The sequence below is a fragment of the Mustela erminea genome, chromosome 3 (genome assembly GCF_009829155.1).
Source record: "Mustela erminea isolate mMusErm1 chromosome 3, mMusErm1.Pri, whole genome shotgun sequence".
NCBI classification, from domain to species: Eukaryota; Metazoa; Chordata; class Mammalia; order Carnivora; family Mustelidae; genus Mustela; species Mustela erminea.
The window spans coordinates 122,143,594-122,169,331 of record NC_045616.1 but is presented as its reverse complement, the minus strand read 5'-3'; the positions used below and the strand labels follow the sequence as shown (position 1 = coordinate 122,169,331).

The following is a 25,738-nucleotide window of genomic DNA, read 5'->3' as shown; positions in this document are numbered from 1 at the left end:
CTCCCATAAATCTATCATCAAGGTATTGGCCTAGGCTGGGGTCTCATCTGAAGGATCAAATGAGGAAAGATCCACTTCCAAGCTCAATGACATGATTGTTGGCAGAATGCACTGTCTCAAGGATTGTTGAATGAAGGGCATTCACATCCTTGCTGGCTGTTGGATGGAAGCTACACACAGTACTTTGCCATGTGCGACTCTCTAACCTGTGACTTATGTATCTAATGAGGCAGGAGAAAGAGTCTGTAAGCAAGATGGAAGTCACAGTCTTTTAAAACCTAATCAGAGAAGTAACACTCACCTTATGTTGCCATATTCTGTTGGTTCAATGTTACTTATTTATATGGAGGGTATTGCAAAGGCTGTGAATATCAGGAGGTGGGAATCATTGCCCATAAAAGATACTGCCTACCACAGGAAAGAAGAAAATAAGATAGAGGGGACAGAGATAGTACATAGTATTCTTTGAATGTACATGTTCTGTTGATTTCACTTCAGAACCTCAAAAAAATTACAACATTATGAAACAAAATTAGTTATAAAACAACCCCAAAGTTCTACTTCTGGCCAAAGTGAAGTCACAAGGATTGGACTATACTTTTACCTGAAATTATGGAAAACCCAAATAAATGTATGAAACAATGGTTTTTAAGACATTGGACATCAGGCATTTGAGGACAGTGATCCTTAAAGATGGGAAACACATGAGGTAACCCCTTTTGATTGCTCAGTTTACTGCCTTGAGAAAATTTCTAAGACACAACACAGGGAAGGGGAACACAGGCAAAGTTCCACAGACTCTCAGAGTTGAGGAGAAAGAACCAACAGTACAGACAGACCAAGGACGCTAGAGTCACAGAGTAGAAGACCAAAGAGGAGAAAGCTGTCCCCAAAAGAAAACTCCAAAGACTTCCAGAGGGTCTACTTCTCATCAGAATATTGGTCAATATATGTATATAGGGAAACTATCAAAGTTTGGGAAAATAAACACATGAAACAAAAGAGGAAACAGTAACTAGATCTCACAAAAAGCCAAGATCAATGTCTGTTTCTACCAGCCAGACTGGAAAACTTTGCTATTCATGGAGCATTGGGAAGAGCACTCAAAATGTTCTGCCTCAATACTGAAAGTAGTTAGCTCTACACTAAAATATTGCTCTGGTGCCACCTAACAAATCACATTTGAAAGAATCAAACTGTTTCCAAGCAACAATCATAGAGAAAGGCTTACAAAAAATGGGAATAAAAAGTAGCACCCAACATGGTAAAATTCACAATGTCTTGTGTCAAAACAATGATTATCAGACATGTAGGGATGCCTAGGTGGCTCAGTCAGTTAAGCGTCTGCCTTCAGCTCAGGTCATGATCCCAGGGTCCTGGGATTGAGTCTCACATAAGACTGCCTGCTCAGTGGGGAGCCTGCTTCTCCCTCTGCCTTGCGGCTCCTCCTGCTTGTGCTCTCTCTGACTCTCTCCCTCTGACAAATAAATAAAACCTTAAAAAATAAATCAGACATGTATAGAAATTGGAAAATAATACTCATAATTAGGAAAAATTCCAAGGAAAAGAGATCAGAAATGAAAAACATATTGCAAATATGTTAACAAGTTATTACAAGATCTTGCAGTCATTAAATGGATAATACTAAAATATTATTAACAACTTTAGCCTCATAAATCTGACCAGGTAGAAGAGATGGGCCATTTTCTCAGACACCAAAACTCAACCAAGGTGAAATAGATAATCTGCATAGTCCAAATTAAAACTGACTCTTAATTAAAGACCTTGCAAAAAGAAAAGACAGTTTCATTGGAGAAGTCATCTAAATTTAAATAGCATCAATTTTACATAAACTCTTCCACAAAACAGAAGGGAATACAAGCCAAATCATTTTATCAGGAAATTATTACCAAAACCATACCAAGAGAGAAAACTACAAACCAATGTGTCCCATGAACTTAGGCACAAAAATCCTTAACAAAATATTAGCAAACCAAATACAACAATCCATTAAAAGAATTATGCACTATGACAAAGTGGAATGTATTCCAGGTATGCAAAGCTGGTTCAAATTTGAAAATTAACTAATCACTGTAACCCATTTATCAACAAAATACAAAGAAAAAGTATGTAATTATATCAGTCAACACAGAAAAATCATTTGACAAAATTCCACCATCATTCATGATAAACACTCAGCAAACTAGTAAGAGAGGGGAATTTCTTCAATTTGATAAAGAGCATATACAAAAAAGAAGAAAAAAAACCCACAGCAAATAATATTTAATGGTGAAAGACTGCACATTTCCCTTCTTAGATCAGGAACAAGGCAATAGTGTTTCATCACACTACCCTAGTTCAACATAGTATTAGAAATTCTTTTTTATTTTTTAAAGATTTTTATTTATTTATTTGACAGAGAGAGAACACAAGGAGGCAAAGAGGCAGGCAGAGAGAGAGGAAGGGAAGCAGGCTCCCTGTTGAGCAGAGAGCCCGATGCAGGGCTCGATCCCAGGACCCCGGGATCATTACCTGAGCTGAAGGCAGAGGCTTAACTCACTGAGCCACCCAGGCGCCCCTAGTATTGGAAATTCAACCCATTAAAATAACACAAGACAAAATTTGTAGTGATCAGAAAGAACAGAAATAAAACTGATGTGAGTGATGTTGGTCCTTTATAGAAAATCCAAAGGAATGTACCAAAATTAAGCCTAAAACTTAATATGTGAGTTCAGCAAAGTTATAGGATACAAGAACATCAGTGCATAAAAATCAATCACATTTTGGGGATGCGTGGGTGGCTCAGTCATTAAGTGCCTGCCTTCAGCTCAGGTCATGATCGCAGGGTCCTGGGATCAAGTCCCACACTGGGCTCCCTGCTCAGCAAGGAGCTGAGCTCCCTCTCTAGCTGTCTCTGTCAAATAAATAAATAAAATCTTAAAAAAAAAATCAATCACATTTCTATTCGCTAACAATAAGCATATGGAAATAAAAACATAATATTTCGATCAGTACAAAGGGACCAAAATACTTGGTCTTGCACTTAACAAAACAAGTAAAGGATCTTTAGGAAGAAAATTACAAAATGTTGTTGAAAGAAATCAAAAAAATGTAGAGATAAATTGTTTCCATTGAATTGAGGATTTATAAACTCTAAAGAAGTTACTACTTGGGGTGCCTGGGTGACTCAGTGGGTTAAAGCCTCTGCCTTCGGCTCAGGTCATGATCCCAGGGTCCTGGGATCCAGCCCTGCATCAGGCTCTCTGCTCAGCGGGGAGCCTGCTTCCTCCTCTCTCTCTGCCTGCTTCTCTGCCTACTTGTGATCTCTGTCTGTCAAATAAATGAATAAATAAAATATTAAAAAAAAAAGAAGTTACTTCTTCAAACAGATGTATAGGTTTAATGCAATTTCTATTAAAATCACAGCAAGTTTTTGTTTGTAAACTTGGACAAAGTTATTCTAAAATTTGATGGTAAAGAACAAGCCGTAGAATAGAATAAAGTGGAAGGAACCATTCCCACAGCTTCTGTTCATCACTAGACTGGAAGTTTTAATCAGTGCAATAAAGCAAAAAGAAATGGAAGATGCCCAATTTGGAAAGGAAAAAGTAAACAATCTTTATTTATAGATGCATGATTTTTTATATAGAAAATCTGATGTATTTTACCACCAACAACAAAATGGCTACTATTAGAATTAATCAGTAAGTTTAGAAATGTTTTAGTATACTAGATCAATAAGCAGTGGTACTTCCATATACTATCAACAAATGATCAGACTGAAATTTAAAACATCTAAAGAATTTCTTTTAAATAGGAAAGGCTTGGGGTAAGTCTGACAAAAAAAATGTGAAACATCTGTACATTGAAAACAACTAAACATTGCAAATGGAAATGAAAGAATGATGTGCTTAAATAAAAGGACAATGTACTCTTTATGTGTCAGAAGCCTCATTATTGTAAACCTCAAATTGACTTATAGTTTCAGTGTAATCAATTTAAATAATGCAGCAAGCTTTTGAAAGGAAATTGACAAGATGATTCTTAAGTTCATATGAAAATGAAAAGGCCTAAGAATAGCCAAAATCCTTTACAAAAAAAAAAAAAGAAAAGAAAAGAAAACAAAAACCTATCTGAAGATCTAATACTACCTGACCTCAAGATTTATTTTATACACAGCCACAATAATCAAGACAGTGTGGTGTTGCTGTAAAGATAGAAAAATAGATAAATGAAACAAAATGGACCAAAAATAGAGCCAACTGATATAATGACAAATTTCCAACAAAGGCATTTAGGTGGGAGGAAAAAGAGTGTTTTCAACAAATAATTAGGTATCTATATTTTAAATGAAACTTTGATCTATTACTCATATCATATACAAAAAATTAACTCAAAGTGGGCCATATCCCTAAATATAAAATCTAAAACTTTATATAAAGCTCCTAGGAGAAAATGTAGGAGTAAACCTTTGGGACTTAGAATTAGGCAAAGATTTCTTAGGTAGGACAATAAAAGCATGAACCACAAAAGAATAAATGGAAAGTTGGAAATCTGGTCTTCAAAAGATATCACTAAGAGAATGGAAAGACAAGCCAAAGACTAGAGGAAAATATTTTCACATCATATATATGATAAATAACCAGCAGCTAGAATGTATAAAGGGTTCTAACAACCAAATCGTTAAATACTCAGCAAAAGGGGTGCCTGGGTGGCTTAGTTGGTTAAGCATCTGTCTTCAGCTCAGGTCATGATCTCAGGGATTGAGATCATGGGACTGAGCTCCAAGTTGGGCTCTCTGCTTAGCAGGGAGTCTGTTTCTCTCCCTCACTCTCCCTCTGTGCTCTCTCTCTCACTCGTTGTCTCTCCCTCAAATAAATAAAAATCTTAAAAAAATAAATACTGAGCAAAAGATTTAAACAGACACCTTTCTAAAAATATACTAATGGCAAAAAAAGAACATAGAAAGATGCCCAACATCTGTAGTCATCAGGGAAATACTAATTAAAACCACAGTGAGATACCCCTTACACACCTACTAAAATGACCAAAATTTAAAAACTAGTATTACCAAGTGTTGGCAAGGATGTAGAGAAATGAACTCTTACAAAGAGCTGGTAGAAATGTCAAGTGGTGTAACCACCTTGGAAAATAGGTAATTCCCTTTAAACATAAACCTATATGATCTAGCCATTTCATTCCTAATACCTATCCAAGAGAATAAGTATTAGGCCCATGTGCATATACCACCACAATACCCATGACATGTGTGTATATTTATATAGGAATGCTCATAGCAGCTTTATTTGTAACAAAAACTGGAAGTAACTCAAATATCTGTCATAGGCAAATGGATAAACTACCCATACAATGGGACTAATTAGCAAGAAAAAGAAATGACCTCTTGATACACAAAAAATTGGATTAAATTCAAAACAATATGCTGAAGAAAACAGTAAACAAGAATTTACATTTTATTATTGTATTTATATCAAAATGTAGGACATGCAGAAGAATATATAGTGGCAGCAAGCAGACCAGTGGTCGCCTGGGGACAGGGTAAAGAGCAGGTGAAAGAAGACTAATTCCCAAGCGGCATGAAGATGTCTTAGGGATGGACATGTTGGTCTTGATTGTGGTGATGGTTTCACTGATATATACATAAGCCAAAAGCTTCCAAATTATGTACTTTAAATATATGCAGTTTATTGTGTCTACTATATCTCAATAAATTTACTTAAAAAAAAAACTTCACCATGCTTAAAATGCCCTACATTTATCTGCTCCTTCATCATTTTTTTTTTGACAATAAAAATACCTTTTCCCCTAATTCATTCCCCTTCAGACAATCTGTTCCTCGCCAGCTTCCACCTCAAGGCTTTAGAGATGCTCTTCTTACTCGTATAGACTTCCCACTATTCTCACCACTTGCTATAGTAAATAAGAGTTAGATTATCTTCCCAAAACAAAAATACCTTTCTCTTCTGGTCTTTCTTAATCCCAGCTTAGCTGCACCTTATAAACGTCCTAAAGTAGGAAATTTTGGAATATTAGTCCACACAGACTAAGTCAGTAAAACTGTTCATTCACTCTATCATTTAGTCCTTCAACTAATATTTAGTGAACATTAGGTACTATGCATTCTTCTAGTGCTTGAGCCATATAATTATAATAATGCAGCTAAATATTCCAGCCCTAATTGTGCTTAAATGCTACCAAAGTGGACTGAGAGTAAACAAAACAAATTATATGACAACGGTGACATTAAAAAGTGAAATAAAGCAAGGTGATAAGTAGTAGCCGTTGGGGGAGTGTTGTGTTACATACGGAGGTCTGCTAGTCCTAGAGAAATCTGTTCTAATCAGTCATCTAAGAACACAGAATCATAATAAACTGCAATTCTACAGTGATAAAATTATATAATGAAAGTTATGAGAGCCTGCTCAAAGCTACCAGAAGAAAGAAAATCAATAATAAAGACTGGAGCAGATATAAACAACATACATGATAAAAATAATGAAAATCAATGAATCCAAGAATTGGTTCTTCAAAAAGCTCAACAAAATTGATAAACTTTAAGGGCACCTGGGTGGCTCAGTTGGTTGAGCGACTGTCTTCAGCTCGGGTCATGATCCTGGGGTTCCAGGATCGAGTCCCAGGTTAGGTTCCCTGCTCAGTGGGGAGTCTGCTTCTCCCTCTAACCTCCAACGTCTCATGCTGTCTCTCTCTCTCTCTCCCATTCTCTCTCTCTCAAATCAATAAATAAATCTTAAAAAAAATTGATAAACTTTAAGCTAGACTGACTTAGGAAAAAAGAGAAAAGATTCAAATAAAATCAGAAATTTTTAAAAGGTGATATAAGTGATTTTACAGAAATAAAAAAGATTATGAGAGTCCTATGAACAAATGTACACCAAAAAACTGGATAATCTAAATGAAATGGACAAATTCTTACAAACCCCAAACTAACCACTGCTGAATGAAAGAGAAGTAGAAAATCTGAATAGAACTAAAACTAGTAAGGAGATTGAATTAGTAATCAAAAACCTCTAAACAAATAACACTAACTATAACTACTGCCGGCACTGCTTCCCCCGCATCAGAGGTCAAAGAGAGATATACATCATACCTCACTTGTCTTAAAGAATTTGAATCCCAAAGAAAAGCAAGATCTAGAAAATCAAAACAGTCTAGAAGATCAATGCAGGGGGTGACACTGAAGAGGCTGAAAAACATTAAGAAGTTGTTCTACCAGAACCAGAGAATAAGAATGAAGAAAAACGGGATAAAGAGAATCAAGGAGAAAAGGAGTCAGGAAGGTCCAGAGAAGATGAATGTAAACAACGGTACTTCTCAACATATGGGGAGACTTAATGCATTACAGACCAGATTGAACTTCAAGTTCAACCATTCTGTCCTCTTCACAGTCTACCATGAACAGCTCACTCTGTGCTTCAAGTCATCTAAACAGGCCAAACAGTCCTGTAGGTGTAACTTCTGTTTACTCCAGAGTATTAATAAAGGAAAATTGAAAGAGAGGGAGGGGAAAAAAAAAAGGAAAAAGGAGAAAATAAATTACAACCTAAATCATTCACAGAATAATGGCAACAAGGAGAAATAAGATCTATGGAAGCTTCATATTGGACATAAGACAGCAATGAAAACAAACAAGAACAATAATCATATAGAAAAGGGATCCAGGGGCGCCTGGGTGGCTCAGTGGGTTAAGCCTCTGCCTTTGGCTCAGGTCATGATCCCAGGGTCCTAGGATCGAGCCCAGCAACGGGCTCTCTGCTCAGCAGGGAGCCTGCTTCCCCCCACACCCTCTCTCTGCCTGCCTCTCTGCCTACTTGTGATCTCTCTCTCTGTCAAATAAGTAAATAAAATCATAAAAAAAAAGAAAGAAAAGGGATCCAAATTTTAAAAACCTGAGATTCCATTTCTAGATTAGAAACCCTCACGGCATCAGCTAGGTGCTCAGTATGATGCCTTGCTGAGATGCTTTGGAGCAGACAGTTTCTCAAAAGAAAGAAAATCTTAGAGTAGCAGGTTAAAAAGGATTGATTCCAGACTATAAGAACCCTTTTTGGGGCACCTGGGTGGCACAGTGGGTTAAAGCCTCTGCCTTCGGCTTGGGTCATGATCCCAGAGTTCTGGGATCGAGCCCCATGTCAGGCTCTCTGCTCAGCGAGGACCCTGCTTCCTCCTCTTTCTCTGCCTACTTGTAATTTGTAATGTCTGTCAAATGAATAAATAAAATCTTAAAAAAAAAAAGAACCCTTGTGAACAAATTCTAGCTGAAAAGAAAAAGCTTAAAACATAGTTACATGAGGCAAATATGGAATTTTGGATAGGATCAACGTGACAAGATGAAAAAGATATTCCAAGCAAATGGAAACCAAAAGTGATCAAAGATAGCTATACTTATATCAGACAAAATATACTTTTCAGTTAAAAACTGTAACAGAGCCAAAAAAAAAACCCATTATGTATTGATAAAGGGGTCAAGTCTTAAAGAGTATATAACAATTATAAATATATATATATACCCAATACCAGAGCACTCAAATGTATTAAGCAAATACTAACAGATCTGAAATACAATCAGAGCAGAAGACTTTGGTGCCCTATTTACAACAATGGATTGATCAGGAAGACAGAAAATCAATAAGGAAACACTACACTTTAGATCCATTGGACCTAGCAGACATATGCAAAACATTTCATTCCACAGCAGCAAAACACACACTCTTCTCAAGGGCACACAGAACATTCTCTAGCATAAATCATATGGTAGGTCACAAACAAGTCTGAGCAAATTTAAGAACACTGAAATCATACCAAGTATGTTTTCTGACCACAACGATATGAAACTAGACATAACAAAGAAAACTGAAGTCTCACAAATATGTGGAAATTTAACACATACCTGAACAATCAAGATATTTCAAAAGTATCTTGAAAACAAATGAAAATGGAAACACAACTTACCAAACCTTACTGGATGTAGCAAAAGCAGTTCTAAGCAAGTAGTTTACAGTGACAAATGCCTACACTAAGAAACAAAGATCTCAAATAAACAACCAAATTTACACCTCAAAGCCATAGAAAAAGAAAAAAAATTAAGCCAAAAGTTAGCAGAAGGAAGGAAATAATAAAGATCAGAGCAGAAATAAATGAAATGGAGACCAGAAAAACAACAGAAAAGGTCAATGAAACTAAAAAGTTGTTTTTTTTTTTAAAAAAAGATGAGCAAAATTAACACACCATCAGTCACACTAAGAAAAAAGGAGAGAGGAATCAAGTAAAATTAGAAATGAAAGAGGAGATATTACAAATGATACCATAGAAATACAATGATCATAATGTGACTTAGAACAATTATGCTAACAAATTGGATAACCGAGAAGAAATAAATTCCTAGAAACATACAACATATGAGACTGAATCATTCATAGAAAATCTTAACAGACCAATAATGAGTAAGAGGCTGAATCAGTAATCAAAAACATCTCAACAAAGAAAAGCCCAGGATCGGATAGTTTGATTGGTGAATTCCACCAAATATTTAAAGAATTAACAACAATTCTACTTAAACTCCAAAAATACCGAAGAATGGAACACTCCCAAACTCATTTTACAAGGCCAGCATTACTTTGACACCAAAGCCAGAGAAAGGCACTACAAGAAAAGTCCAACATTATTGATGAATATAAATGCAAAATTCTCAACAAAATGCAAGCACACAGAATTCAACAGCACATTTAAAGGGTCATACACCATGACCACCTGGGATGCAAGGATATTTCAACATATACAAATTAATGGGAGTAATTCACCATATTAACAGAATAAAGGATAAAAAAATCATCTCAACACATTGCAGAAAAATCAAGTATCAAAAATTCAACATCCTTTCATGATAAAAGTTCTCAACAAACTAGTCACAGAAAGAACGTACCTCCACATAATGAAGGCAATATATGGCACGCTCGCAGCTAACATCATAATCAGTGGTGAAGAAAGCTCTTCCTCTAAGATCGAGAACAATACAAGGATTGTATTGTATTGTAATTCTTGCCCCTTCTCTTCAACATTGTACTGGAAATACATGTTTCTAGACATGATGTATTTTCCGTGCTACTCTAACTGATAGCTTTACATTTTCATTTTATATCTATTGCATAAACTTTATTTTTAGAAACATTGCTACTTTCTTTTTTTTATTTTTTATTTTTTCAGTGTAACAATATTCATTATTTTTGCACCACACCCAGTGCTCCATGCAATCCGTGCCTTCTCCAATACCCAGCACCTGGATCCCCCAACCTCCCACCCCCGCCCCTTCAAAACCCTTTCTATCTCTAATAATTAACCTATACATCTTCATCTCTATGCATATAAATTTTATCAACAAATAATGTGTTTTATTGTTTTCCAATCATTATACCAACTTTTTTTCTTGCCTGCTTTCCCTGACTAGGTCTTTCAATGCAATGTTGAATAAAACTGGTGAGAATGGACATTATCTTTTTTCCAGACTATAAAGGGAAATTTTCCTATACACCCGTAGGTATTAAATTTTGCTATATTTTATGGCAATATATAGTACATATTATATCATATCAGATCAGTGAGCTTCGCTGGAAGGTGAAAAGGCAAAATGGAAGGCCCATGAGAAGATAAGAACTCTTGAATATTTATTTTCCTCACACAATTTCCATAACTGTTACTATATTATCATTTCCTTCTCACAACATTTCTGTATGTTCCTGAGACCCTAATTTTCCCATGCCATCAAGACCTCTCAAAGCAGATAGATCACTCCATGGTACATGCCTGAATGTTTTATTTCCCAGGTCCAAATGGCCAATCATATCCAATATTAATCACTGTTATTTACAATGACACAGAGAATTTTCTCACACATATTCACACATCTTTATAAGCATGCCATGTCCTCTGCAGAGGTTCCCATACAGAGTCTTAAACTTCACACCATCATCAGTGTAAACACTGGGGCCCTGCAGAGAAAGAGCTGCTAAGCAGGACATATGAAGGAATCAAGTAGGAACTTTCTTGCAGAAATCATATTTAGCCACACAGGTCACTACATCCTTGCTACATAGGACTTCTCCTCATCAAGATGCTTTCCTAAAGATTCTTATGAGAGAAGAGCTGGGCCTACAACAAAGAATAGAGAAACATTTTAGGGATAGCAGGTGGGATTTTTATGTCCTGATTCATACCTGCCCATGTAGGCTACCCCAGGCATGTCTTCCACATTCCCTGTGGATTTTTCCCTGAGGGCCATTCAATTCTTAGGAAAAAGAACGGATGCTTCTGGGAAAGGGTAAAACAGGATCTGTGATGGTATCACACAGGGTCTTTATGTGCAAACACCATAACTTACATGTATTTGCAGAATAAAATAAAAGTAAGGTCTCTACAACAGTATGAATTAGGCCACCAGACACAAGAGCAGTGTTAATGGAAAAAAGACAGAAAAAGAAATCTGGGGAATCAAAAACACAGTGTCTGGAATGCAAATCAAATTTAAAGATATATACCTGGGTATTAGCAACTTCCTGCAAAAGAACAGAGAGGGAAGATGAAGGGACAAATATGAACTAAAACGTGTTCTCTGCCAGAATTTTACACATAGATGAGGGAACAGATGAAAAAAGGTTTCCCCGAAGTTACACAATCAGGGAGTAGAGGAATAAGCATTAAAACTAATGACCATCTATGTCTTTCCAACACGCCAAGCTCCTAGACAGGAAGAGTAAAAGAGAGAAATAGCAAGAAGTGTCAATTCCAAGATCCTGGGTCCATCCACAGACACAGATCAACTTAAATTCTTGAAATGAAACAAACAACCAAACAAAGAGATGACATTTATTGGACCTTATCAACCCATCTTTCCATCCATCTACAAGAATAATTTTACAGGTACCTTTAGGAATGACAATCAAATCCTTCCCCCAGGCTCAGTTTCAAGGTCACGGCATCTTTTGACTCAAGCTTTCTTTATGTCCTCTATGGGGAATTACTGCACAGCCATAATTATGCTAAGTTAACATTAACAATATTATCATATATCCAATTCTTATTATATAACATAAATACATAACTTCAAAATAAACTATATATGTAACTTGTGATATTAATCATTCAGTTCACAAGTTCAAAAGTCTTACATGTCATAGTGAAAATAACCATTATTTATATAACAGAGATGTCTGTATTATTGCTGATAAAAAAATTAAATACATTAGGAACTTCATCAGTAAAGATGCTCCCAAACTCACTGAAATCCATGGATTTTGTGTCATTTTTAAGGCTTGAGAAAATACTGAAGAAGACATTTTTTGTGCTTAATACATTCTTATGATTTTACCACTGTATGAATTCTCTGGTGTACAGTGAGTTGTGACTTCTGGATGAATGCTTTACCACAGATAGTACACTGATAGGGTTTCTCCCCAGTATGAATTCTCCGATGTACAACAAGGTCTGACTTCTGGGAAAAGGCCTTTCCACATTCCGCACACACGTAAGGTTTCTCTCCTGTATGAATGCGCTGATGTCCTGGGAGGTGGGACTTCTGAGAGAAGGCTTTCCCACATTCACTGCATATATAAGGTTTTTCTCCTGTGTGAATTCTCTGATGTCCAATGAGATGTGACTGCTGACAGAAGGCTTTTCCACACTCACTGCATTTGTAGGGTTTCTCTCCAGTATGTGTTCTCTGATGTATGATGAGCTGTGACTTCCGGGAGAAGGTCTTCCCACATTCAGTACATTCATAAGGTTTCTCCCCAGTATGAATTATCTGATGTATAATGAGTTCTGACTTTCTGCTGAAGGCTTCCTCACATTGAGCACATTTGTAGGGTTTCTCCCCAGTGTGAATTCTTTTATGTATAATGAGGTGGGACTTCTCACAGAAAGCTTTCCCACATTCAGTACATTCATATGGTTTCTCTCCAGTATGAGCTCTATGATGTATAATCAGCTGTGACTTCTGGGAGAAGGCCTTCCCACATTGATTACATTCATAAGGTTTCTCTCCAGTGTGAATTCTCTGATGTATAATGAGGGGGGATTTCTGGGAGAAGGCTTTCCCACAGTCATTACATTCATACGGTTTTTCCCCAGAATGAACTCGCTGATGTATAATGAGGGATGACTTTTGAGAGAAAGCTTTTCCACATTCAGAACATTCATAAGGTTTCTCCCCAGTATGAGTTCTCTGATGTACAATGAGATGTGACTTCTCACTGAAGGCTTTCCCACATGTACCACAATCATACGGTTTCTCTCCAGTATGAATTCTTTGATGTATTATGAGTTGTGACTTTTTTAGAAAATATTTTCCACATTCAATGCAAACACTTGTCTTCTCTCCAGTTTCAACATTCATATATTGAATAAGAGATTGTTTATTGCTGATAATCTTTCCACATTGACGATCTTCACAGTGTTTCACTCCATTATGAATTTTTTCATGCTTAGAATAGGAAGAAATAGGTGTACTCCCACACCCAAAATTCTCATCAGTGTTTTTCCTTGCATAACCCCTATTACAACTGAATAAGTTTACATTAGGTTCCAAGCTCTTTTCAAATGAGTCACAGTCATACAGTCCTTGTCTTAAAGCATCTAGGTCTACGTAGTCATGAAATATTTTTCCTAATGTCTTATAGGAATAGCCTGACTCTTCAGAAACTGTTTTGTTTTTGATGACCATGACTTGCCTGAGAAGTCTGTCTTGATTTTCTGCATCTCTCTCCAGCTGGTCATCACCCTGCCAGACCTTAAAAATGGAGTACAATGAATGCTCCCTTGTCACACTTGCCAATATCTCCTTTTGGAAGGAAACACCTCCAAGTATATCCAACTGAGGATTTTCAAGTCTAGTCTCCCTCTCTGAAAGAATAAAAAAGAATCAAACAGATAAAAAGATTTAGTAGAGGACAAAAGATGTAAAAACAAATGGATGATATATGATAGTCCAGGAGACAGAAAACTGGGAGGGTAATAGGCCATTTGAAAATGTAAATTTAGGGGCGCCTGGGTGGCTCAGTGGATTGGGCTGCTGCCTTCGGCTTAGGTCATGATCTCAGGGTCCTGGGATCGAGTCCCGCATCGGGCTCTCTGCTCAGCGGGGAGCCTGCTTCCCTCTCTCTCTCTCTGCCTGCCTCTCCGTCTGCTTGTGATCTCTATCAGGTGAATAAATAAAATCTTTAAAAAAAAAAAAGAAAATGTAAATTTATCACTAGTAATTAAAGATGGACTTTACTTCCAGTGGTGATGGCTGAGAGAGTTGAGGAATTCTGCTCCCAAAGAAACCAAGTACAAAAACAAATAAAATAAAAAAGCAACTAATTTAGGGCACTGAAAAACTATTAACAGAAGGTAATAAGCTGAAAAATGCCTACTCACCAGAAACAACTTCTTCATTATGTAAGAATGGGGAGCTAGCATTCTTTCTCAGGGTTTTCCCATCTCCCATCCCTAGTTTATGGGGCATTAAAAGATAACACAAATCCATAGGTACAGCTTAATGCTGTTAGTAAGAGTAGCAAGAAATTTAACAGGAATTTGGAAGCAAAAGAGTCATAAAAGGTTGAGATAATACCGTCCATATACCTCCACTTGACCACAAAAGATCTACAAAAAGATATTCTAGAGAGCCCAACAGTGATTGAAAATTTGGAGAGTCTTGCAAATTTGCTATACTTGTAAAGTGTTCTGAAACATGCACTATTCAGGCAGCAAACAGTGAAAGCCACGCTTGTGTATGATGTCTCATACAACCTCTGCCCAAATCACTAGCTTACCTCTACGTTATCCAAAGGTGGAGGGGAGTCTCTTAGAGAGCCAGATTTAAACAAACAAACAAGAAATAAAGAGAGCCATCAGCAATGACACTCTATAGGACAAAAAGATTTCAGTTTAAGCCTAAGCAAGTTAAATGCCTCTAAGACAAAACAGAAACCCTTAGAAGGATCAGAAGAATCCACACTACAACAGATCATCTACGATGTAGCATTTTCAACCAAAAATTACTAGACATATAAAGAAACAGAAAACTGATCTAAACTAAGGAGTAAAATCAGTCAATAGAATATGACTCTATGTGGGTACAAATGCTGTATTTTGTAAACAAAGATCCCAAAGAAACTATTATAAACATATTAAAGAACTTAAAGGAAAAGATTGCTAGGCAATGAGTGAACAAATATGTAATTTTAAAAGAGGAAAAAAGCATATAAAGGAACTAGTTTGACCATAAAGAGGCAGGAAGAGGAAATTTTGACTATTAGAACTCTTTTGTATCATGATTGTGGTAGTAGTTAATTTACTCTATGCCCAACATTTATTTTGTGTAAGTTAAAACATAAAAGAACCAAATGAAAATTCTTTTTTTTTTAAAGATTTTATTTATTTCTTTGACAGAGAGAGATCACAAGTAGGCAGAGAGGCAGGCAGAGAGAGAGGAGGAAGCAGGCTCCCTGCTGAGCAGAGAGCCCGATGCAGGACTCGATCCCAGGACCCTGAGATCATGACCTGAGCCGAAGGCAGCAGCTTAACCCACTGAGCCACCCAGGCGCCCCCAAATGAAAATTCTAAGGCTGAAATTAAAATTTCACCAGGTGGGCTTATTAGATTTGAGAAAGCAGAAAGCAAAAAAAGAGAACTACGGGCCAATATCTCTGGTGGACATAGATGAGAAAATCCTCAACAAAATATTAGCAAACTGAATCCAACAATACATTAAAAAATTTATTCACTATGATCAAGTAGGATTTATTCCATATGCAAAATGGTTTAATATTTGCCAAAAAGTTAATTGATATGTCACATCAGTAAGAAAAAGGATAAAGCCAAGTGATCATTTCAATAGATGTAGAAAAAGCATTTGACAAAGTATAACATATATTCATGATAAAAATCCTCAAAAAATTAGGTGTAGAGGGCACATACCTCAACATAATAAAGTCTATATATGAAAAACCCACAGCTAACATCATACTCAATGAGCAAAAGCTCTCAGGTCAGGAACAAGACAAGGATGCCCGCTTTTATTCCATAGTACTGGAAGTCCTAGCCACAGCAATCGGACAAGAAGAAATAAAAGGCATCCAAACTGGTAAGGAAGAAGTAAGACGTCCACCATTTGCAGATGACATGATACCACATTTAGAAAACCCTAAAGATGCCACCAAAAAACTTCTGGAACTGATAAATGAATTCAGCAAGGTCACAGAATACAACATCAATGTACAGAAATTTATTACATTTCTATACATTAATAAAGAAGCAGCTAAAGGAAAAATTAACAATCTCATTTACAACTGTACCAAAAATAATAAAATACCTAAGAATAAACTTAACCAAAGAGATAAAAGACCTGTATTCTGAAAACTATAAAACACTGATGAAAGAAATTATAGATAACACAAACAAAAAAACATTCCATGTTCATTGATTGGAAGAACAAATATTGTTAAAATGTCTATATTACCCAAAGCCATCCACTCATTTAAGGCAATCCCTACCAAAATGCCAACAGCATTTTTCACAGAACTAGAACAAATAATCCTAAAATTTGTATGGAACCACAAAAAATCCAGAATAGCCAAAGCAATCTTGAAAAAGAAAAACAAAACTAGAGGCACCACAATTCCAGACTTCAAGTTATATATTCAAAACAATATGGTCCTGGCACAAAAACAGACACATGGTTCAAAAGAACAGAAAAGGGAGCTCAGATATAAACCCATAATTCTATGGTCAATTAATCTTCAACAAAAGAGGCAAGAATATGCAATGGGAAAGACATAATTCCAACAAATGGTGTTGGGAAAACTGGACACCTATATGCAAAAGAATGAAAAAGGACCACTTTCTTAACACCTTATGCAAAAGTAAACTCAAAATGGTTTAAGGACCTAAATAAGAACTGAAACCATAAAAATCCTAAAAGAGAGTATAGGGAATAATTTCTCTGACATCAGCCCTAACAGCATCGTTTTAGATGTGTCTCTTGAGGCAAGGCAATCAAAAAGCAAAAATAAACTATTGGGACTGCATCAAAATAAAAAGCTTTTGCACAGCAAAGAAAACCAGCAAAACTAAAAGACCACCTAGAAATGGGAGAATATATTTGCAAATGACATATCTGGTAGATAGTTAGTATCCAAAATATATAAGGAACTTATACAACTCAATACCCAAAACCAAATAATATAATTAAAAATGGGCAGAAGACATGAACAGACATATCTCCAAAGAAGACATCCAGGTGGCCAATAGACACAGAAAACATGCTCAACATCACTCATCATCAGGGAAATGCAAATCAAAACCAAAATGAGATAGCACCTCACACATGTCACAATGGCTAAAATCAAAAGCTCAAGAAACAAGTGTTGGTGAGGATGTGGAGAAAAGAGAGCACTTGCACACTGTTGGTGGGAATGCAAACTGGTGCGGCCACTGTGGAAGTCAGTATGGAGGTTCCTCAAAAAATTAAAAACAGAACTACCCTATGATCCAGTAATCACATTACTGGGTATTTATCCCCCAAATACAAAAACACTAACTCAAAGGGATACACACACCCCTATGTTTATTGCAGCATTATTTACAATAGCCAAATTATGGAAGTGTCCATCAACAGATGAATGGATAAAGATGTGGTATACATATACACATATATTATTCGGCCATCAGAATATTGAATTCTTAGGAATTTTATCATTCAACCATAAGAAAGAATGAAATCTTGCCATTTGCAACAACTTGGATGGATCTAGAGAGTAGAATACTAAATGAAATAAGCCAGTCAGAGAAATACAATTTGATTTCACTCCTATGTAGAATTTAAGAAACAAAACAAATGAACAAAGGAGGAAACTAACAAAAAAGAGACAAACCAAAAAACAAACTCAACTACAGAGAACAAACAGAGGGGAGGTGGGTGAGGGGTTAGGTGAGGGGACGGGTGACATAGGTGAAGGGGATTAAGAGCTCACTTATCTTGATGAGCACTGAGAAATATACGGAATTGCTGAACTGCTATACTGTACACCTGAATCTAATACAACACTGTATTTACATATAGTGGTATTAAAGAAAATAAATTAAAACTCATGTCATAATCAAAATCAAAATCAATCAATAGTGCTGGAACACATGGACTGCCACAAGCAAAAGAAGGGAGTTGGACACTTACTTCATACCATGTGCAAAAATTAACTCAAAGACCTAAATGTAAGAGCACTGACAGTATAAAACTTCTAGAAAAAAACTTGGGGTAAATCTTCATGACCTTGGATTTGGCAACAGATTCTTGGGTACGATACCAAACCAACAAAAGAAAAATAGAAAAACCGGACTTTCTGGAGTTTCATGTAAGTTCTGCGTAAGAATTTTACCTCTATAAAGAACTCTTACAATTCTATAATAAAAAGGCAAATAATTCAAAATAGACAAAGTCTCTCAACAGACTATTTTCTGAACAAGATACATAATGGCCAACAAGCAGATAAAAATACACTCAACATAATTAGTCATTACAGATGATTTTAGTTAAACCCAGAGTTCCCATACAACCCAGAAGTTCCACTTCTACCAAAGAAGTAAAACATACACCTACATGAGAACTTGCACATGAATGTTTATAGCAGCATTATTCATGTTGCCAAAAGGTGGACACAAGCCAAATATCCATTAACTGATGAACGGATAACTAAATGTCGTGTATCCACACAATGGAGTATTATTCAGCCAAAAAAGAAACGAACTACAGATACATACTATATAACGTGATAACCCTCAGAAACAGCATGCTAACTGAAAGAAGCCAGTCACAAAAGATCACATATTGTACAATTTCGTTTAAATAAAATATCAAGAGTAGGTAAATCAATAGTGAAAGCAGATTAGTGGCTGCTTAGGACTGGAGATGTGGAGCAGGGGTGTGATAGCAAAAGGGTACAGGATTTCTTTCGTAGGTGATAAAGTGTTTTAAAATTGACTGCAGCAATCGTTTCACATATCTGCAAATATGATAAAACCCCTATATTGTTAACTTTGAATGGGTGAATTGTAAGGCATGTGAGTTAGATCTCAAAGTTGTATAAATAAAATAGTAGAAAATACAGAGTACAGCTACAGTATGGACTTTAACTGTCCATATTCGCACTGTATATCCATGCTTATATCCCATTATTCCCTGAATAAATAGTTTTTATTGAAGGCAAGCCTAGAAAATTTCTGCAGAAAAGCCACAATGATTCCTAACTCCAAGAATTTGTACACACCCATTGCCTGAGCTTGCCTTCCCCCTCCTCTTGCCCAACCCACACTTCAAATATACTTCAGAGTAGCTGGTTCTTGTTTGGGAAACATGCCTTCTTAAGTTAGGCCACATTTCTTTAGACTATAATTTTCAGGGAACTCCTAAAACATTAATTACATTGGTGGTACGATTTTATGCAGCCATGAACTCTGATGTTTTGTCTTTCCATGTACAACCTGTGGTCCTGAAAAGCATCTGACTTCTATTGCCTTTGAATTTCTTCCAGAAAGCCACTAAAGATATAATTGTTGAGTGAATCAGAAAGAAATTTTTCTTCTCTTTATGGCTCACTATTACTTAATTAACAAGTTGTTGAATACTTACTACATACTCAGCACAGGAGCAAGAAGGAACAGGAGCGGCCAATCTGGTTGGAAGCATAAATCTCAGCCACCCGCCAATTAAAATCAAAAACAAAGAAACTGAGATTTCACTTCCCTTGACTCCCACCTGCCAGCTTTTTACCTGGATAGATCCAACTTGGTATATCTCTTTTTACAATCCATGGCTCTTGTCCTTGTTCCAACTTGGAGATGACATCTGGTTTGGACATTGGATGCCCTATTATGGAGAAATCAGAGAGGAACTCGGTTGGCTACACTGAAGAAAAAAAAAAGAAAGGGTTCTAGGCACCTGGGTGGCTCAGTCAGTCAAAGTGTCCGACTCTTGATCTCAGCTCAGCTCAGCTCTTGATCTCAGGGTCCTGAGTCAAGCCCTACATTAACAACAACAACAACAACAAAAGTGCTATTTTAGGAGCCCCTCAGTGAAGCTGTCCAGCTGGCTCTCAGCAGAGCACTGACCTTCTGCTGAAGAGAAAAAAGAGAGTACAAAGTCAGTCATTACCTATGCCAGGAACCCACCCAACTTGATCAAAGGAGAAGAGAGAGGCACTGGATTGGGAATTGTTATGATATGGGGGAAGCCATCCTTACCCAATGAGACCAGGTGGCTGAAGTTCTCCAGCATCACATCTCTGTACAGGGTCCTCTGAGCGTGGTCCAGTTGCTGCCACTCCTCCTTGGTGAAAGCTATAGCCACATCCTCAAATGACAACGGACCCTATAACAGCACGTTCCTGTTCAATCTGAAGTGATCATTCTTATTTTTACCATAGCATGCCAAATCATATGCCCAGTTTTACACCATGCCTATTCAGAAAAATGATGTAAAATTCTGTCTTTAGCAAGAGGAATCAAAGAATAGAATAGAAGAGCAAAGAGGCTTAATCACAAATGGGAATTCAATAAAGGCAGCATTTCAAATAAATGTATTCAACAAGTAGTTCCCGGAACACTGGACAGTCAATCAGTTCAATAATAAAAAGCATCACAAATTATTAATACTGGTTATCTCAGGAGAAAGGGAATACTGAGGGTCCCTTTGACTTTATTATTTTTATTTTTTTAAAGATTTTATTTATTTATTTGACAGAGAGAGATCACAAGTAGACAGACAGTCAGGCAGAGAGAGAGAGGGAAGCAGGCTCCCTGCTGAGCAGAGAACCCAATGCGGGACTCGATCCCAGGACCCTGGGATCATGACCTGAGCCGAAGGCAGCGGCTTAACCCACTGAGCCCCCCAGGCGCCCTTATAATTTTTATTTTTTGTATTTTTCAATGTTTTTTAATGTTTTTACCAAGTAGGGATAATTCAAGCCAAGACAAAATATAGCAAAATGATTTTATAAATTGAAAAAAATGGACCAAAACTGGCATTCTATTGGGGAGTAGCTTCACCAACTGTGGGACCATAGCAAAGGCTACGCAGAATCAGAGACCCCGGCATTCCCAAGTGTTTGCCACTGAATTTTAAGTAAAGAACTGCCTACTTGAAAGAAATCATGATTTTGAGACATACAGATCCTCATCATTCCTCCTTTTCTAGGTTTTATCTCTGGATAAACTATACGTTAGTTCCCCCAAAGAATAATGCTTATAGAGTTCAGCTCTAACATTACACTCACTGCCTTCTAAAAAAAAAATATTTAAAGGCACAACCACAAAAAATCTGACATACTTATGCAGAAGTATAGGTCAGGACATCATCTATAGAAGATCCCCCCAAATAAATTTCTTTTTGTCTTAATGGCAAGAAATACTTTCATTGAAAATTCAGTTGATTTTATTTGTGGAGAATGCGAGATCATGTGTATGATATCCTCTACCTCTCCACTGTGGCTGCTAGAAAAGACTGAATAAATTTGACTTTATTTTTTTTCAAATTTGCACTTTAATTTTTACACACTTATATAAAATACATAATATAGATATGGATTATATTTATATAAAATGTACATATAACAAACATATACATGAACTATAATAGTTGCTTTATGTGGCTTAAAACCACATAAATGTACATAGTACACAGCAACTCGTTTCAAGTCTTTGCTCTCTCTACCTTTTCCCTAATTCTGATTTCTAGCTTTCTGCACTTTTCCATTTGACTATAGGGAAATTGAGTACAAAATAAGCAAGCAACTTACATGAGACTTGGTCATTTTCTGCTTCTCTTCCAAAAAAGCAGAGATCTGAGGAATCAGGATTGAAAGACTCAGTCTCCAGGAGCCATTTACCAGTCTAGAAACAACCACCACCAGAAGTCAGATGGAAATCAGGTCACCTTGTAGAAGGTCATTTGATCCTTATAGAATGGTCTATAAGCACTACGTGAAAAAATCTTCTTGTGATTATATGATTACATAGATCTTGTACAAGGTGTATTTTTAAAAATTTTTTTATTTTTAAAAAGATTTTATTTATTTATTTAACAGAGATCACAAGTAGGCAGAGCAGCAGGCAGAGAGAGGGGGAAGCAGGCTCCCCACTGAGCAGAGAGCCCAATGCAGGGCTCAATTCCAGGACACTGAGACAATGACCTAAGCCAAAGGCAGAGGCTTAACCCACTGAGCCACCCAGGCGTCCCTACAGGGTGTATTTTTAATTGGATGAATGCAGATATTTCTGTTAATACACAAACACCTTATTGTTCCCCTTTGAACCAGCAGTTCTATTTGTAATTCTATCTGTAAGGCTCTACCATAAGACAATAATCATGTATACATATGTATGTAAGATTTAATTACAGATGAGGCAGTTCCTTGACAATAAGAATAGGAATGACCAAGTAGAAAACTGAGAACCATATTCCCTAGACACAAGCAGCTGACAAAATCCTAAGAGCTCTTTTACATTTTTCCACTAATCTAGCAAATTCTCTTGCTAAATCAATATTCATAGATTAAAACTGTTGACTTCGTTGATTTTAACATGTTTTTGTTTAAGTTTGTATTGCTGATATTCAACAGTGCAGTCGTCTATGTAAGAAAATAGTGTCACAGAACCATAGATGAACAGGAATATACGACAATGCAGAAAGATACTTACCTGGTAAATTCTTCTCAGTCCCAGAATGGGTCATGCAGAGAAGGCTGAACTCATTCACAGGAAGTGAGTACTCCCATGAAAGGCAGACTGTTTCCTAAGGGGTTATCCCAGGCTGTGTCAAAATAAACCTAGAAGCAAACAATCCAATAGTTATGCTCCTCTTTGGACACCGAGCTCTGAAACAAGTAAAAAGCAGGGGTTTATTAAATGTTTGTGGAACAGAATGTAGAACACTTTCAATAAACAGGAAGACACGGGGCTGAAATTACACCTCATATAAGAAAAGAAGAAAAAAACCAGCCCTCACATTTCAGAGCTGGCCTGACCCTCAAATTCTCCTCTTTAAGTTAATTACACAGAACATCAACACCAGACAAGGTCACTCTGTGACCGTGATAGAATAAGCCAAAAACAAGACCTCCCTGAAATCATGTCTGAACACAGACAGACGAAGCATCAACATTGTCCAATACACAAAACACCCCCTCTCCGTTAATAGGAGCGACGACGACTTCCTCACCTATTACAGCTTTACTGACAGGATAGTCTCCTGACCCTAGATATTTGAAATCCCCCATCACTGAACTACCCCACTTCTCTCAATATCCAATTCAGAGCAAGGTCTACCCCCTTAGGCCCTCCTCAAAATTACCCAATACTAACGCTCTCATACCAGAAGGCCCCCCCACCCCCCTTTTCTCCAGGGTGTGCGTGTTCCCGGCTAGGTGCCAGAGCCATAAACCCAACTTATTCAACTACAGGATGTTCCTGGTGGTCTTTGACTAGAGGGAATTGACAATAATAAGGTTAATCCTTTAGATTTGTTTGGTCTTATGTCTAAAGGATGTTTTCTTCTATGAGGACGTGAGTGATGGAGGGAGATGGAGGTTTGAGAAAACATCTGAGGAGGTGTTTCAACGTGGGGGCGGCCTCTGACCTGCAGAAATTGTAAAGTGAGGTGTTTCCCACTAAACTAGAGCTGACCCTTACCAGTCTCTGGCTGCATTACCGACTCCCTACAAATCACTGAATCACCAGATGCAGAAATCACAAATCCCAAAGAGCACCTCCACGGAATCCCGATCACAAGACTGGCCATACAGGTCCACAAATCACTGGCACACGGATACTCCAACACCTGCATCCCCGACCCACAGATCATACTGCTCTCCCTATTACTGACCCCTTGTACGTACCCAACATTCATCCCACAGAATTTCCATCAGTCTGCATAGACCTCCAATTACAGACCCTCACAGACCCCCGCCCAACCCCCGACTTCCTAATGACTTAATCCATAAATCCCCCTTCTGACCCCCAGCTCGATTATCAGGTCCCGAAACGTCCGTCCCAGCATAACCCCCGACAGCTGTCACAGATTAACATGCATCGAAGAACTCCCGCTTCCTGTCTGGGAGAGTGCGGCGCGGGACTCGCGAGCATGCGCCGAGTCCTGCAGAGCGATTTTGCCCACTCGGCGTCCTCGGTGGCTTTGTTCAGGAAGCAAGATGGCGACTCCCACGCGCCGTGTCTCCTAGTGGGAGTCGCCATATTGAGAGTCCTGTCAGGTCCGTACACGCGGAGGAATTCGGTTTATCCTTAACCTGAGTTTGGACTGTGCCACCGTGGCAGCGAGGGGAAGGAGGCAAGATGACTGAAAGTATTACACAAACCAATGAGAGCTTTAACAGGAGGATTGGAGAAGAAGTTGCAATAGTACAGTCCTTTACTGGGAAAGAGGAATTTGGAATGGTACAATCCACTGGAGGCGATTCTACTTAAAAGTACTGATAATGGGGGCGCCTGGGTGGCTCAGTGGGTTAAGCCGCTGCCTTCAGCTCAGGTCGTGATCCCAGAGTCCTGGGATGGAGCCCCACATTGGGCTCTCTGCTCAGCAGGGAGCCTGCTTCCTCTCCTCTCTCTGCCTGCCTCTCTGTCTACTTGTGATCTCTCTCTGTCAAATAAATAAATAAAATCTTAGGGGGGAAAAAAAAGTACTAATAATGGTTCAGCCCTACATCGGATGATTCCATTGTGGGACCGAGGGGGCACAACTGATGTTCCAGGGGAGCGAAGGGGTGTTATAAACCGCTAATTATGCTAAAAACAACGAGAAGGAATCTGCCTAAGGGAAATTACAACCACAGTAATATGTTGCAGGGACCGACTGATGAAAAAAGGAAAATTTATACAGGAAAGAGGAGACTGAGTCACAAAACAATGGAGAATCTGAGAAACAGAATGGAGGGAGACTAAGGGACAAAAGAGGAGAGAGAGGAAGAATGAGAGTGAGAGACCAAGGTCTGAGACTAGGAGAGAATGAAGGTAGGGGGGACACTGAAAGAGAAAACTGAAACGAGTGGAAGAGAGAGACGGGGGAAGGGTGACTGACCGTCCAGGTTTGTCTGGAATGTCCCAAGAAATCCTTCGTCTGGACTGAAAAGGTCCAGGTTTGAGGAGATTGGTGGGCAAAGTTGAGGCAAAGTGTGAAACCTGTAAAGTGAATCAAAAAGTAAGGCGGTGAGCAACACTGTTTTTAAACTCAAGTGGATAAGGCACAGATTTGGGGCCTTTCTTAGTCATCATTGCTGTACCCCCCCCCAACCCGCCCCCCCCCCCCCGCGGCCGGTTTCTGATGTTGGCAACCATGGCTGTGGTTTGCAGTAATGAATTACCTATCCATCGTTGCATCACTCAGCAGTGATGAGTTTTAAGTATGTAACTTAAATGCATGGCACTCATAAGCATTTACAGTCTGGCTTTGTGGATTAACTGTTATGCTTTGTACGGACATAGCGCTAGTTTAGTTATTAATATTGTAAATGTTGTGACCGTGTTTTCTAAGAGTTCAGAAATGAAAATGAGAATTACAGTAACAATGACAGCATGACCCATACATCACCAAAAAACCTCTTATTTTAATGACAGATATAAAGATACATCGACACCTGGATTACAGAGGTAAATAAACAGC

At 37.7% G+C, this 25,738-nt stretch overlaps 1 protein-coding gene across 4 annotated transcripts in view; it reads right to left on the bottom strand.

The window, feature by feature from the left end:
• Window positions 1–396: 396 nt before the first annotated feature.
• LOC116586839 (zinc finger protein 300-like) overlaps window positions 397–25,738 on the bottom strand; it is a 28,714-nt gene continuing 3,372 nt past the window's right edge. Inside the window, exons 1-7 of one of the 4 annotated variants that reach the window (XR_004284170.1) lie at window positions 23,961–24,198; window positions 22,765–22,940; window positions 21,864–21,957; window positions 20,311–20,437; window positions 19,841–19,936; window positions 11,676–13,932; window positions 397–408 (exon numbers count right to left, since the gene is read on the bottom strand). Coding sequence is in view for 3 of the 4 variants with exons in the window: in XM_032337286.1 (XP_032193177.1) it covers window positions 12,389–13,932; window positions 19,841–19,936; window positions 20,311–20,437; window positions 21,864–21,878 (1,782 nt within the window). In the remaining variant the exon portion in view is untranslated. Of the gene's footprint in view, window positions 409–10,352; window positions 13,933–19,840; window positions 19,937–20,310; window positions 20,463–21,863; window positions 21,958–22,764; window positions 23,423–23,960; window positions 24,199–25,738 lie in introns of those variants that run through there. The other 3 variants (XM_032337286.1, XM_032337287.1, XM_032337288.1) reach the window with 3 other exon arrangements.